Source organism: Chroicocephalus ridibundus, chromosome 7 (assembly GCF_963924245.1).
Source record: "Chroicocephalus ridibundus chromosome 7, bChrRid1.1, whole genome shotgun sequence".
Classification (NCBI taxonomy): domain Eukaryota; kingdom Metazoa; phylum Chordata; class Aves; order Charadriiformes; family Laridae; genus Chroicocephalus; species Chroicocephalus ridibundus.
The window spans coordinates 57,820,023-57,832,850 of NC_086290.1; the positions used below are offsets into that span (position 1 = coordinate 57,820,023).

The 12,828-nt window shown below is 45.8% G+C and overlaps 1 protein-coding gene and 1 long non-coding RNA gene across 6 annotated transcripts in view; one reads left to right on the forward strand and one right to left on the reverse strand.

Moving 5' to 3' along the window:
• The window catches only part of LOC134518977 (uncharacterized), a 29,361-nt gene that overhangs the window by 13,501 nt on the left and 3,032 nt on the right, over positions 1-12,828 (forward strand). Inside the window, exon 2 of the long non-coding RNA XR_010072102.1 lies at positions 5,017-5,258. This is a non-coding gene — a long non-coding RNA (uncharacterized LOC134518977). The remainder of the gene's footprint in view (positions 1-5,016; positions 5,259-12,828) is intronic.
• COL26A1 (collagen type XXVI alpha 1 chain) overlaps positions 1-12,828 on the reverse strand; it is a 179,666-nt gene that overhangs the window by 8,889 nt on the left and 157,949 nt on the right. For all 5 annotated transcript variants that reach the window (XM_063342417.1, XM_063342414.1, XM_063342416.1 and 2 more), the window contains 4 exons: positions 10,131-10,223; positions 8,578-8,639; positions 6,113-6,175; positions 715-759 (listed from right to left, as the gene is read on the reverse strand). In XM_063342417.1, coding sequence (XP_063198487.1) covers positions 715-759; positions 6,113-6,175; positions 8,578-8,639; positions 10,131-10,223 — 263 coding nt within the window. The remainder of the gene's footprint in view (positions 1-714; positions 760-6,112; positions 6,176-8,577; positions 8,640-10,130; positions 10,224-12,828) is intronic.

The following is a 12,828-nucleotide window of genomic DNA, read 5'->3' on the forward strand; positions in this document are numbered from 1 at the left end:
AACTACCTGGAGAACAGGTTTTGCTCTCATCTGACATATACTCTGAACACCAGTGAGTTACCTGGGCTTTCTCTTTGTTGGTACACCAGGAAACTGGGACGTGCAACTAGCACCATCTTGTTGCTCCCTTACAAGCTGGAACGGTGGCATGCAAGCCCATCCTGATGGGCTTCACCCTGCCTCCCACAGAGCTCCTAGCTGGGCCACATCCTGCCTGAAGACTGTCCACATATTTTCACGTACACTGAAGCTGTAGTTTGTTGCCCCCGTTGCCTTAGATATGGGCTCGAAGGGACAGGTAGATGTTGGGAAGTATTTTAGGGCGGGAGAGCAGAGATGTAAGAACTTCAGCTCTCTCTCTCTGCACGTGCAGTTTGAGCTTTTCCGAGTCTCTCCCTGAGCGTATGGGAGGGACAGCGGGGGAGTAATTCTCTACCTTGTAGCAGCTCTGTGTGGCAGAACAACCACTGGGGACTGAGGTTTTGAGAGAGCAAGGCGAGAAGGGCAGCTGACAATGTGGCCAAGGAAACCTCAAGGACCAGGATTTCTAGCATGTATTGAGTTGAAACCCAGGGTTCGCATCAGCTCTTGCTCTGCGCTTTTAACTGCGCACAGGACCCTTGCCCTCCACAAACCAGCCTGCCAAAGGGAATATTGTTGAAGCACAGTAAAAAGAAAAAAAGGAAAGGAAAACCAGTAGAAATGCATGCTCACATCAGCGCCTTTATCACCTTCCTCACCCTTCTTTCCTGGTTCGCCCTAAAACAGACAAGAAACAGAAATTTGTTCTCATGTGACTGAGGACCCTGCCCAGGCTCACCTGCATCCCTTCCCTCCAAAGGAACAAATTAAAGGCAGAAGCGTTTCACCAGCAGAAAACAAACTGACTCTCTGGCACTTCACGCCAAGGGCCAAAGTGCTCTGTCCTGGCTCCCGCCAGCCTCCCGAGAGGTCATCACCATTGGTAACACTGACGAACTTGGCCAGGAGTGACCAAGGTGCAGGAGGGGCTGGCTGCCATGGCCTGGGCCCGCAACGAGACTCCATATATACATCTCATGAAGCTCTCAAAGAGCAATGCTTTAGACTAAAACACCAAGATAAAAATACCGCTCCCCTCCCCCAGACATGCACGTGTTCATCTTTGATTTAGAATATAAAAATCCTCCCTTCTGCTTTCATTAATTAGTCACATCACTTTCTGCCTCTGAAGATGCTCATTAAGCTTTTCTTGAACAAAGATCCCTATGTGCTGTGAACATTGATCTGATGCTGCTCCCCTAACCAGGAAGTGCATGCATTTCCCAAAGAACGGATGACGTGGAGAGATTAAACCACAAGCTAAACGTAAATCAAGGCTAACAAACTGGTGAATAAAATAGAGTGGAAATGCCTGGGCTCCTCAAACTTGTTGGACATCCCTGAGATACCCGCAAAGCAGGGTGGGTATGGGAGGAAGGACTGAAGAAAAGGTTACGTGAATCGTACAAAATGATGAGGTAGAATTAAGGAAGAGAGTAGCGAAACCTCCCAGAGGACCTAGGACCTCTCTGGATGGTGCCTGCCAAAAAAACTCAACTTGCTCCACTAGCTCACTTTCAGCAACCTGCATCTCCACCAGTTTATGTGCACCCTGGCCATATGTGCCAGTGGAGACAGCTCCTGTGTGCATCTCTTCAGGTAGTGCCACGAAATTTGGAGACATCTCATAATCTCGTTAGAGGGTTTCCAGCTCAGCTCAGCAGAGCAAGGCACAAGAGGGAGTTGAGAGCAGCTGATGTACTTTGGGTTGGTTAACAGTGCCCGCCTTTGGGCTCTGGTAGAGCCAGGAACCTCACGAGGCAGGGAGGGGGCTTCTGTCCACCAAGGTTTGGCTAGAGGGGATCTGCAAGCAAAACACAACTCCTCTGTTGGTGTGATACCTTCCTGATCACCGCATTTCATCACTGTGCCTAATGTGCAGGAAGACTGTGCTTCATTTCATTTGCAGAGGAATACGTTAAGGTGAGGTTGCCTACTGAACAAACGTCTAAGCTGGAGACAGTCGGCCTAAGCATTGCACCTGAGAGAGCTGGTTGAACCAGCTGCGGCCCAGCTAGGTGGTATTGATGGTGCCAGGCAAGCACCAAGCCCATCTGTCTTGCACACACCCGCAAGTACATCACTTACAGGAAATCCCTTAATGCCCCTCTCTCCAGTCAGACCTGCTTGCCCCTGTTGGAAATAAAGTTAAGTGTCATTAGGAGATATTTTTCCATTTGACAAGAACATAGTGTAATTTTTACTAGTGGAATTAAGATGGCTTAATGAAAAAACCTTACACTTGGGATAATATGAAAAAAATTCCTCTCCCTTGACATTATCACTTAGAGACAGCAAAAGGGGGTCATGGTTTTCTGTCAAGTATCAGCTCCAAATCCCATCACACTTTGGAGAAATTTGGTTCGATACAGAGCTACTCAGCTCAGTACCCTCTCAGTAAGACGATTAGCAATTTTTTGAACTTTACAGCAGTCAGTTACGTTATACCAGGAAGGAATTTGGCTGGAGATTTGTTTCTTACAAAGATACTGCATTCTTCTCTCTAGTAAAACTGATGGGCTGCTGCTGACCCAGACAGCAGACAGGGCCCAGGACTCCCACAGAGCACTGGTTTCATCTGCCTCCTGCTCCACACACACATCCCTGCGTCAACCCCAACAGCTACTGAGCAAAACACACATAACGGTATTTTGGTTGGTTTGTTTCTTTTCCCTGCTGTGCTAATTTTCACATTGTTCTTAGTGTTTGGGTTTTTTTTAAACATTTTGAAATGGTACATGTTGGTTTGGGGCAGAATGAGATGCCATCAAACTGAGCATCTTTTTTCCCCCGTCTCTTCCGCAGTGTTGGTTCCCTACCCTGGAGCAGGCTGGGGCAGGGCAGAATCCCTGACCAGGAGAACAGTTAAGGATTATTTAATGACAAGGTAGGAGCTTGGGAAGAGGAGGCAAAATTTAAAAGCATCTTTAGAAATCCATTGATGAAACAGGCACATATTTAACCTGGCTCTTCTCCCCTAGACATCCACTGAAACAAACCCATCCTTTTTTCCCCCCAGAAGCTACCTAGCTGGCGGCAGCTTTTTGTAGTATTTGCCAGAAAGGGAGCGCTGTTTTGTTTTTGTTTCCATCAAACTGTGGCCTTGTATAAAACCAACGGGCCTTGGGCATCTACAAACACGTTACGGCGGAGAGCTGCGCAGAGCACGGTGGGCAGCTGGCCGGCACCAGGCAAGGGCCTGTATTGACGCGAAGAGCACTGGGAGGAAGGCCCAATCTGTCAGGTGCTCCAAGCACCTTCAAAGGGAACCACTTGGATTCTGCACTGGAGGGAGGGAGGAAGGCCTGTGAAAAAGCACAGGCAAGCGGCAAATCACAGAGAGGAGACATAACAACACACTCAAAATACGTAAACAGCCTGTTCTCTGTGTCCAGGGGGAACAGGAAAGGATGTTATCAGCTTAAAGGGGATCAAAGGATATTTAGGCTGGATGTTAGAAATATCTTTTATCCCAGGCTCTCACTAGCTGTCCCTCTGCAGACTGCCTGGAGACGATGTGGTGTATCCCTCGCTGGCACTGCCTAAGAATAAGATGAAGAGAGGCTGATCGTGAGCAGCACACGTATAAATGTGCCATCCGGGGATGCGCTCAGACTGCTTCAGGTCTCTTCTACATCTGTTCTCTCGGAGATTAAGCAGAAAGAATGTATAATAACATTTTCTTGAATCTCAATCGATATTGTAAACCCTCCTCTGCTTTTCTTTGCAGCTGCACAGCTCCTCCGCTCCGTGTAAAGCTAGCTCTAATTTATATCCACCAAACCCAAAATTGCAGCATGTTGTTGTCAAAACCAGCACTCAAATCCCTGCTCACAAAAGACAAAAAGCACGTAGAACATCCTACAGAAATTCTGCCAGAAAAAGCAATCGGCTTCACTTCCCACGCCAACAAAGGAAGGACAGGAAATACAAACTATTTTTCCTATTTAGCAAGACATTCTGATATTTGAAAATCACATTTGTCCCAAACCTAGAAGGAGCGTTACACTTCTACATACCTAACAAGGAGGGAATAAAATCAAAGTCTAAAGGATTTGTCTGTACTGAATGGACACAGTGCAACAAAGCTTTTGTTTCAAAATAAGTCTAGTCTTAGCAATATGGTCAACCACAAACGAAATTAAAATGTTAAATGAATCATTGAGGAAGAGCTCTTATCAGTTTCCTGGATGGAAACTTGTCACTTTGCCATATACTGTGCTTTTTTTTTTTTTAAACTGAAAATCAACATTTAATGGCGATGAGCTGTAGTCGGTAACCTGTGCTAAAATCTCATCAGCTGAGGTTTTGCTCTCTCTCAGAATCTTAAATTCTAGTCCCAGAAATACATCAGTCTCTAATCTATTAGTAAAGCCAACACATGCCACACACTGGTCAGGCACTGGAACAGGCTGCCCAGGGAGGTGGTGGAGTCACCGTCCCGGAATGTGTTTAAGAGTCGTTTAGGTGCGGTGTTGGGGGATGTGGTGTAGGGGAGGACTTTGTAGAGTGGAGCTGATGGTTGGTCTCGATGATCCCAAGGGTCTTTTCCAACCTGAATGATTTTATGATTCTATATCCAAAGTACCTGATCTGCACAAGGAAACTGTTATTAAAAAGAATTCTAAACAGTCACTTAAAACAGTCTCTAGCTTTCAGGGAGCTGCAAGCAGTTTCTTATGTAAGAACAGGGACCAAGCACCCAAACTAACAGGCAAAACAGAGCATTTTAAAGGCACATGTGCTCCATGCTCAGATATCCCCTGCCTCTTGGCGTGAAGTGCCTCAGGAGAGAACGAAAGGAGCCACCTGGACTTGCTCTCCTTCCACACAGTCTGGAGAGAGGAACATAGTTTAAGTCTGTTGTTGGTTATTCCCAGGAACTTGGGAAGTCATCAAACTGGAGTTTAACCCATTTGCATTTGTCTGTCTTAGCTCTTTCAGATACCCGTCTGTCTTTTGGATTGGAAGAGTGAGCCGAAATGAAGAGGAGATGCTGTTGTACAGGGGAAGCGTGTCACCTACAGCCACCTATTTACAGGTGGTGACCTCAATGTCCGACTCCATCTGTGTGGCAGTAAAAGTGGCCCTTGGAAGGAAAGGAAACTTGTTTCCTACAGCTGTGGCACAAGGCTGTGTCAGCGCAGCCACCACTGCAGATGTCCATCATTTTAGAGGTACCAACCAATATTTTTCTCCTTATCTTTCTTCTTTTTTTTGCCTCTGCTCCACACTAGGCTTTTAGTGATTGCCCGCAGTCCACCTGTGCCCACTTCTACATTTTGCAGATCTAATCGATGAATCATCCTCCACCACGTACTACATTCTCAAGGGATTTTGTGCTCCTAGTGTCTCTCAGAGGAGATTTCAAAACCTTTTGGAGAGTAGGCTGAACAGAAGCAGCTGAAGGCCCAAGTGCCACTTTGAAACCCTTCCTCATGCTTGAATGCCGGACTGGGAATCTGACACATTTATGTCCTGTTGAGAGTTTTCTCTGGTATTTCCTAAACTTTACCAGTTTGGAAATAACATTCAAGCAGCCCTTCTTTCTATGCTTAGTTGTTAGCACTTGACAACCCCTCAAGGACTGAGGTATAGCACATCAACACATTAAGAGCATGATTTCAATATTCCAAATATATTAAGAACATCATTTGACCTGGGGAATGGCTTTGGTTCAGGAAAAGTCTGATGAGCTTTTACTGTCTTATTGCCACAGAAGGAAGAGTTCAGTTAGACCACTCAAAATACTCCACAGTAACGAGCTTTGGCTGGCGGAGGAAAGTTGGTCTCCACAAGCCTTTATATACCATGTATTTGCTACCCAAATCTCTTTAGGCAACACCAGACTTTGCAAGCGCGTCAACCCTTTATCCGTACAGTAAACCATCATCTTGGTTCTTGCAGAAGACCTAGAATTTAAAATTGCTTATGGCTGTAGTGCCACAGAATTTGAAAGACCTATGCTGTGTTCAGTTTCTGAAGCATGACCCAGACGTTGCTGGGAATCTCTGTGTACGTAAAACCTTACTCTCTCTCCTCGGTCTCCTTTGGAGCCTTTTGGCCCAGGTTGTCCTGGAGAGCCCGGTAAGCCCTAAAAGAGATGGAAAACAAGAGGGAATTAATTTCTACTGTGCATCCTTTGTGTAGGTGTAGTGAATACATTTCCCAGTGATCCTCAGCTCCTGAAAACCTCATACACCCATTAAGCAATTGGGCTGGATTCTCTTTTACCCTCGAGCAACACCAATGGAAGCTCTGTTTGCAGATATTGTAAGCCCTGTAGTTTCTGCATATCCCCCTATTTGGGTCTGTTAATGCACCGCAGGCTACCGATGTAACATTTTTAAGGGGTCAGTATGACAGGATAGTTCTTATTCTCAGTTACCAAGAAAAAATTAATACACAGATAGAATGGTTAGCTTAAAAATCCCCACTACTTTCCCCATCTTCATAATTGCCTCAGTGGGTGGCAGGAGTAAGCATACATACCTGAAAATTAATTGGATTGTGCAGTGGAAATTATTTTGAAGCTATTCACTCACCCTAATAAACAATTTTCAAATTAAGCCCAATCTCTACTAATAATTTTACTCCCTGGGTTGAATAAATCTATAAAACAGTCACTAACGGATAAGAAGGGCATAGTCTCCAGATTTCTACTAATTGTACTGCTTTGCAGAAATTGATCCAAATTCTTAACTTATCCACCCAGCAAAGCCACAGCTATAAACCAGACAGGGAGAGAACAATATTATTTGTTTATACGCAGCATGTCAGCTCCCCAGCTCGCCATGGCCATGTGCAAGATGCTTTTTTTCCCCTCAAATGACTTCTTATACATCGCTTGCTTTGGAGACCACAACAAATGAGACTCCTGCTTCACTCCAGGCCACTGGTGATTTAAGCCCACCTGCTTAACAGCAGCCCCCAGAAACCTCCACCTCTCAGCATCCAGAGGAACAGGCTTTCAAGGCATAGCTGCGAGGAGACTCAACGTCTGGTTAAGTGGCCCAACAAGAGTGGACATAAGTGTTTTAATGGTGTAAGAGAGGAGCACTGTCCCAGTTTCGCCTGGGAGGCGCTCCATTAACACGTGCTCCTTGCCTGCAGTCAGCCCCACCAGCTCACCACCAAACAGTGACCTGGCCTCCAGCTTGGCTACCTCTCCCCTGGGCCCACAAAAGATTCAGAAACTCAGGCCTGGTTTAGGAGGTTAACGGGGGCTGCCAGACGAGGTAGGCACAAGCCAGACTTGGCCCTATGTCAAACGTGCAGCATGAGCAAAGCTTGAGCGTCCTTTGCTCTTGACAGCTCTCAACAGTGACTTTCAGTGCGTGATTACATCAGGACACTCAAGAACACAGAATTCCACAAATCTATTGTAAAAAATAAGAGATTTATAACGTGTGCTGCACGTGAAAAAGCCAGACTCTACTACAGAACCTATTTAGGAATTGTGAGTTACCTTATATTTAATCACGTTAAACTACATCTGTCATTTTGCTGCCAAATTTCCCACCGTGTTGATATCTAGCTGGAGTTTCTCATCGTTCTCCAGAGCATTCAACTAATTGAAATGCTTCTGCTACACTGGCAAACTTTCACTAACCTGCTGTCCATTGCTTCTTCAAAGTGATTAATAAATACATAATAAAAATCTCCTTTCTCTAATTTCTAGCAATTCCAAACTGCTTCTTATCAGGTTCGAAGTTACATCCCTCTGCTAAGCTGCTTAACCTTTCTCCCCCTCTGTGCTCTTCAGTCACTTCTATCTCTTTAGTCATGTTAGATTCCTTTGAAATGTTTGATGTTACTGGTTTACCTCCGCATTAAGTAATACTTTTCCCAAAACTGGAGTCCCTTTGCATCAGCCAGCCGCTATTTTGAGTAATTTGGCAGTTCGCTATTCATCATGACTTTACTTCTTTCCATTTAACCAGCTTTTTCCACCCATGTGAGTACTTTGCCCTTCTTCTAGCATAAATTCTTTTGAGTGAGTTTATCACACTCCATTATTATGTCCCCCCTCCACAATTTTTGTATTGATAAATAATCAAACTAATGGGAATTTGTGGTATTTTTCTTGAATAGAAAGCGCTATTTCTGGTAAAGTAGCTTAACAAATTCACTGTGGTGAATTGGTGAATTCCCATGGGCACATTTTTGTTCTTTTTATGTGTTCCACAGAAAACGCAGTATTTTTCTATCACTGTGTTAGTAAAGCCCATGTCAGATCCTTTGCATCAGCTCAGGCCACAGTGAAATGCTTCGACACAGCGACAGTGAGATATGCTGTTATGATTAAGGGAAAATCTGCAAAGCACAAACCTCTCGACACGATTCAGAATGAAAAAAGGTATTAAAATCACAGAATGTAATGGGGAACAAACCATCAGATCTACGACTTATAAAGGACTCTCCTTTGTGCAACAAGATGTTGCGCACCTAACGCCCGACTCTGCCCCTCAGCCCCAAAGCACTGAAGCACCTTACTTGTAATCCAGGGGCTCCGATAGGTCCTGGGGGCCCTTTGGGTCCTGATGTGCCTGGTGGCCCTGGTGGGAATCATCATTTGAGACAATTTTAGGGTCCTTCCCTCTAAGCCTCCTTAAATTCCAAACATATGCATGTGCTTTCATTGTTCTGCTTAGTCTCTCAATGGGTCTCATCAATCTCAGGGCTAGAGCAAGACTAGACTTTGTCACACACTGGAATACTGGATACCCACATCCTGGTATAATACACCCCTGTGCCCTAGGGAAGATGTTAGAGCTCTGGGAGGAAAAAAAAAAAGGTGAAAACAGGCAGGGCGGATTTCAGTAAGATGCTGCATTTCCATTGGTTAAAATGACAACTTTTGAGAAAACGTAAACTAGATCCATGAAACAGCTACGTCAGAGCGCGGGACTACAGCTGCTGTTCCTGAAACGGAGAGAGTCCCGTAGGGGGCAAGGGAAGTCCACAGGCCTGCTACGGTCTGTCCCTCGAGAGTTTTGTCAGAAAGTCGACGAGGAACATGAAGGAGACAGGGTTTGGACGTAGCCAGCATAAGAGGCTGACTGCGGCACAGCAAAGCTTTCTTTTGTTCTTGGCTCACTCCAGTGGCAAGAATTTGTTTTAAAGCCTGTACCACAGAAGAGCCTGATTCCAGGAGGAGTTAAACACTGTCAAATAGGTCAACTTGTTTTATGCAGTCAGTTTGCGGATTCATTCCTTTTGGAAAAATAATTATATCTCAACAGTAGCTGTTAAATTATAGCTGCAAATGGGAGACGGGATATCTGCTTAGTCTGAAGCAATACTCTCTGCTGCAGTTGTCCCAACCCCTGGCATGACACAATGTGGACCTTCTCCACAAAGTACAGCTGAATCAGCCTCAATCATTAATGCACCACACAAATGCTTAAGTCAAACAATAAAGGAACTGAAGGATAAATGAAAGGCCCTCAAAATGAAAGGAAAAGCCTTTTCTGCAACTAATGGGAGTTCACTCCGAAATATGCCTCATACAGGGAAGTGCTGGTGTTGCAGGAATACTATCATTTAAACCACCCATCAGCACAGAGAAAAAGACTTGCCACTGAATTTTCATCCCAGATTCTGATTTCAGTTATGCTGGTGAAAATCTAGAATAGCTCAAACCAGCTCCAAACTCTGGAAACTCTGCACACACACCACGGAGCAGCGGCCAGATCCTGCTCAGTGGAGCTCTGCAGCGACGGGACAGGATCACAACAGCAGCGAGAACAACTCTACTCTCATAAAGGAATTCACTGCACAACCCATTCTTAAAGAGAATCTTTAATTATTCCCTTCTCAAGATGTGTCCTGCCAAAGGTAAAACAATCTGCCACTATCAACAGATAAGAAACTTGGTTATTTCTTGCCACCCTTCCCACTCCTGAACCCACTGCTCTACTCCCCTCCCAGTGAGGACCACTTTTTTTCCCCACAGGCATCCCACAGACCACTCCGGTCTCCATCAGAAATTTCTTCTGCTCATCTTCCCCGTCGTTACAGGTTTGCAGCTCAACTGAGTTTATTACCTGGTGGCCCGACGGGCCCCGGGGCTCCCCGTGGTCCTGGCAGGCCAGCCATGATGGTGTCTATGACAGTGGAGGCCAGCTGGGGTTCTCCATCTGTGTTAAAGAGCAGAGCAGTCAGTTAGTGTCCCTGCAGAAGAGTTGCCCAGTCCCAGCAGGCAGGACTTCTCTCCAAAATCCTTTGGCGCCTGTTGCTGGCCGAGGACAGGCAGTGCTTCAGGTTGCAAAATTTGGGCTCTTGGAGCAATCGCCCTTTGCTCTCTAAGGGGACAGGCTGCATTTCCCAGACCTGCAGGGCTGCTCATCTCACCTCTGAGAACCCCAGAAAAGTTGTCCTTTCTGTCAAAAAATTGGCGTTTCTGCACACCTATATAATCCTACCTTTGAATGCCAAAGCGGATTAGGAGTAGCTCTGCACTGGACACCAATAACTGACCCAAAATTTGCCATCTCCAAGACACATCTGTTTCTGGCCCCCCCCGAGAAACCAAACCTGGGTCTGGAGCTCCCTCCTGTCTGGCACTGGTGAACTGCTGAGCCAATCTGGCAGTCCAGGATATCCCCACCAACCCAGCAAGCTCGCCCTGCCATCGACCTGGTGGTGGGAGATAACCTGAGGTCTGAGGATGCAGGAAAGCCTGGGAGAGGGTGCGCTCTGCCCCCTCCACATACTCGGGAAACTCACTTGCCATTTAGGATTATTTCAGGCGTTCAACTGGCCAGCTTGGGCAGGTCCACTGAGTTCTGGGAAGTGGATGGAAATAGGAGTGGAGGAGGGAGAGGAAAGGCATCAGCAGGAATTGGAGGAATTTTGTGCTTTTGCACATCTTTCTCAGTCCTCTCCTGTTAGGAATAAAAATCAGCAGCCTGTAGCTGCCCCCATCTTCCCTCACACTTGAAGCAACAGGCTTACCACTTCAGCTGCTGACTGAATAGAAAAAACAGAACTATGTACAAAAAAACCAACTCATATTATTTTTTGCAATTCCAAAACCATATTCAACAACCCTATTCCCTATGGACCTATACTGTAGCATACTAGTAGCCTGGGGCACACCTGTATGGCATCTGAGCATCCCACAACACTATCTAACAGTTGTGGAAACCTAGCGGAAAAAGTTCTATGGCTGACCAAGACACCAAGGTCACAAAGCGAGGAATGGAACCCCCACGTCCTGATGCTGCTAAGATTTGCAATCCACTGTCCTGACCAGTGCTATAGGACCAACTACATATTTCCTGTTGCATTTAACCTGGATGAAGATGTTGGCTTCTGATTTCTGGGATAGCAAACCCTCTGAAAAGTCCACGTTTTCCATAGATGGAGGCCACCATACAGGAATAATGTCCATCTCCTCCTGCCCATGACCTCAAACTTACTCATGTGTCCTTTCACCCGTTGCTTTAACTCATCACACAAAGGTTCAGGGGAACCTTTTGCAGGTGTAAAAGACTGCAAATGTCTCACTGCTGTATTGATGTAACTACCAAGTGACACCAGGAAGATCCGAAGGGTGTTTGTTTACTCTGCAGAGTCCAGCCCAAAGGACATGAACAATATCTCCAGAAATGTTAGCAGACGCATTATGAAGCCTTTTAAACTTCTGGAGCGTTGGCAATGACAGAGAGGACTTTCCAGCTAGTTGTTTGAAAGCAGTTCCTAGGGAAAACTGTGAAATCTCTTTAAGTGCCAAGGATGACAGTATATCTCTGCAATGCCTTCCTGGCAGCAGAACAGCACAAGACCTAACCCAGATCCCGCTGAGAACCAGATTTCGTGCCTAAAGCCTGAATGCAAACAGGTATTTCTTTGACTGTTGTTTCTAACCCCATCCATCTTCCCTTCTTCACAGCCCTGAAAGAAAACAACTGAGACTGTTTTCATGTTCAGAAGCAAAGGTACCCAAGTGAAGTGTGTAATCCAATTAATTTGAGTTTTATTTGACCATGTCAAAATCCATCACGGCTTGGGAGTAAGATGAAATTGGGAAATGAGCATCGAACAGCAGCAAAGGCATTAACAATTGCAGAGCCTTTTGTTTTTAAAGAGCAAGTGGTCAACAAAATCAAATGCACATCCACTGAGAGGGGGAGAGGATGGGCTGCAAACAACCAGGATTTAGTTACTGCTGGAGGTAAGCCAGGGATAAAGATTTGGGTTACAAAACATTGCAGCTAAATGGTACGTTATTATGATGACAGAGTTACTCCCACAAATCCTGACATTTGACTCAAAGTTATTTATGAAAGGTGATTCCGTAATTGTGACACAGACGAGAGCTCTGCTCGACAGCCCTTGAGCTCAGTAGCTCCTGATGTGGCTTCTGCAGCACAGGAGTGTGGACATGCAGGAAATCTAGAGTGGCTCCTTCCTCGGCTGCCTGGCCAGGCAAAACTCACTCAGATCAAAGTTTCCTTCCAGGACGAGCTCTGAATGAAACATACGGTGAATGAAATGGGATTGAAGTGTATTAAAACACAACCCTCACGTTTTCTAAGGGAGTCTCTCCATATTCCCATAAAGCAGCAGGAAGAACCCAGATCTCCTTATAAACTCCCTTCTCCTTATAAACAGGGGGATGTTCTGGGGCTCACTGCATCTGGAGGTTGTTACAGCAGCCACAGAATAGCTCTAGCAACAAATGGTAGCGGGAATCTTCCCTTCTCAGCCATCTCCTGCGCTGAGCTGGGCTCTGCGGGG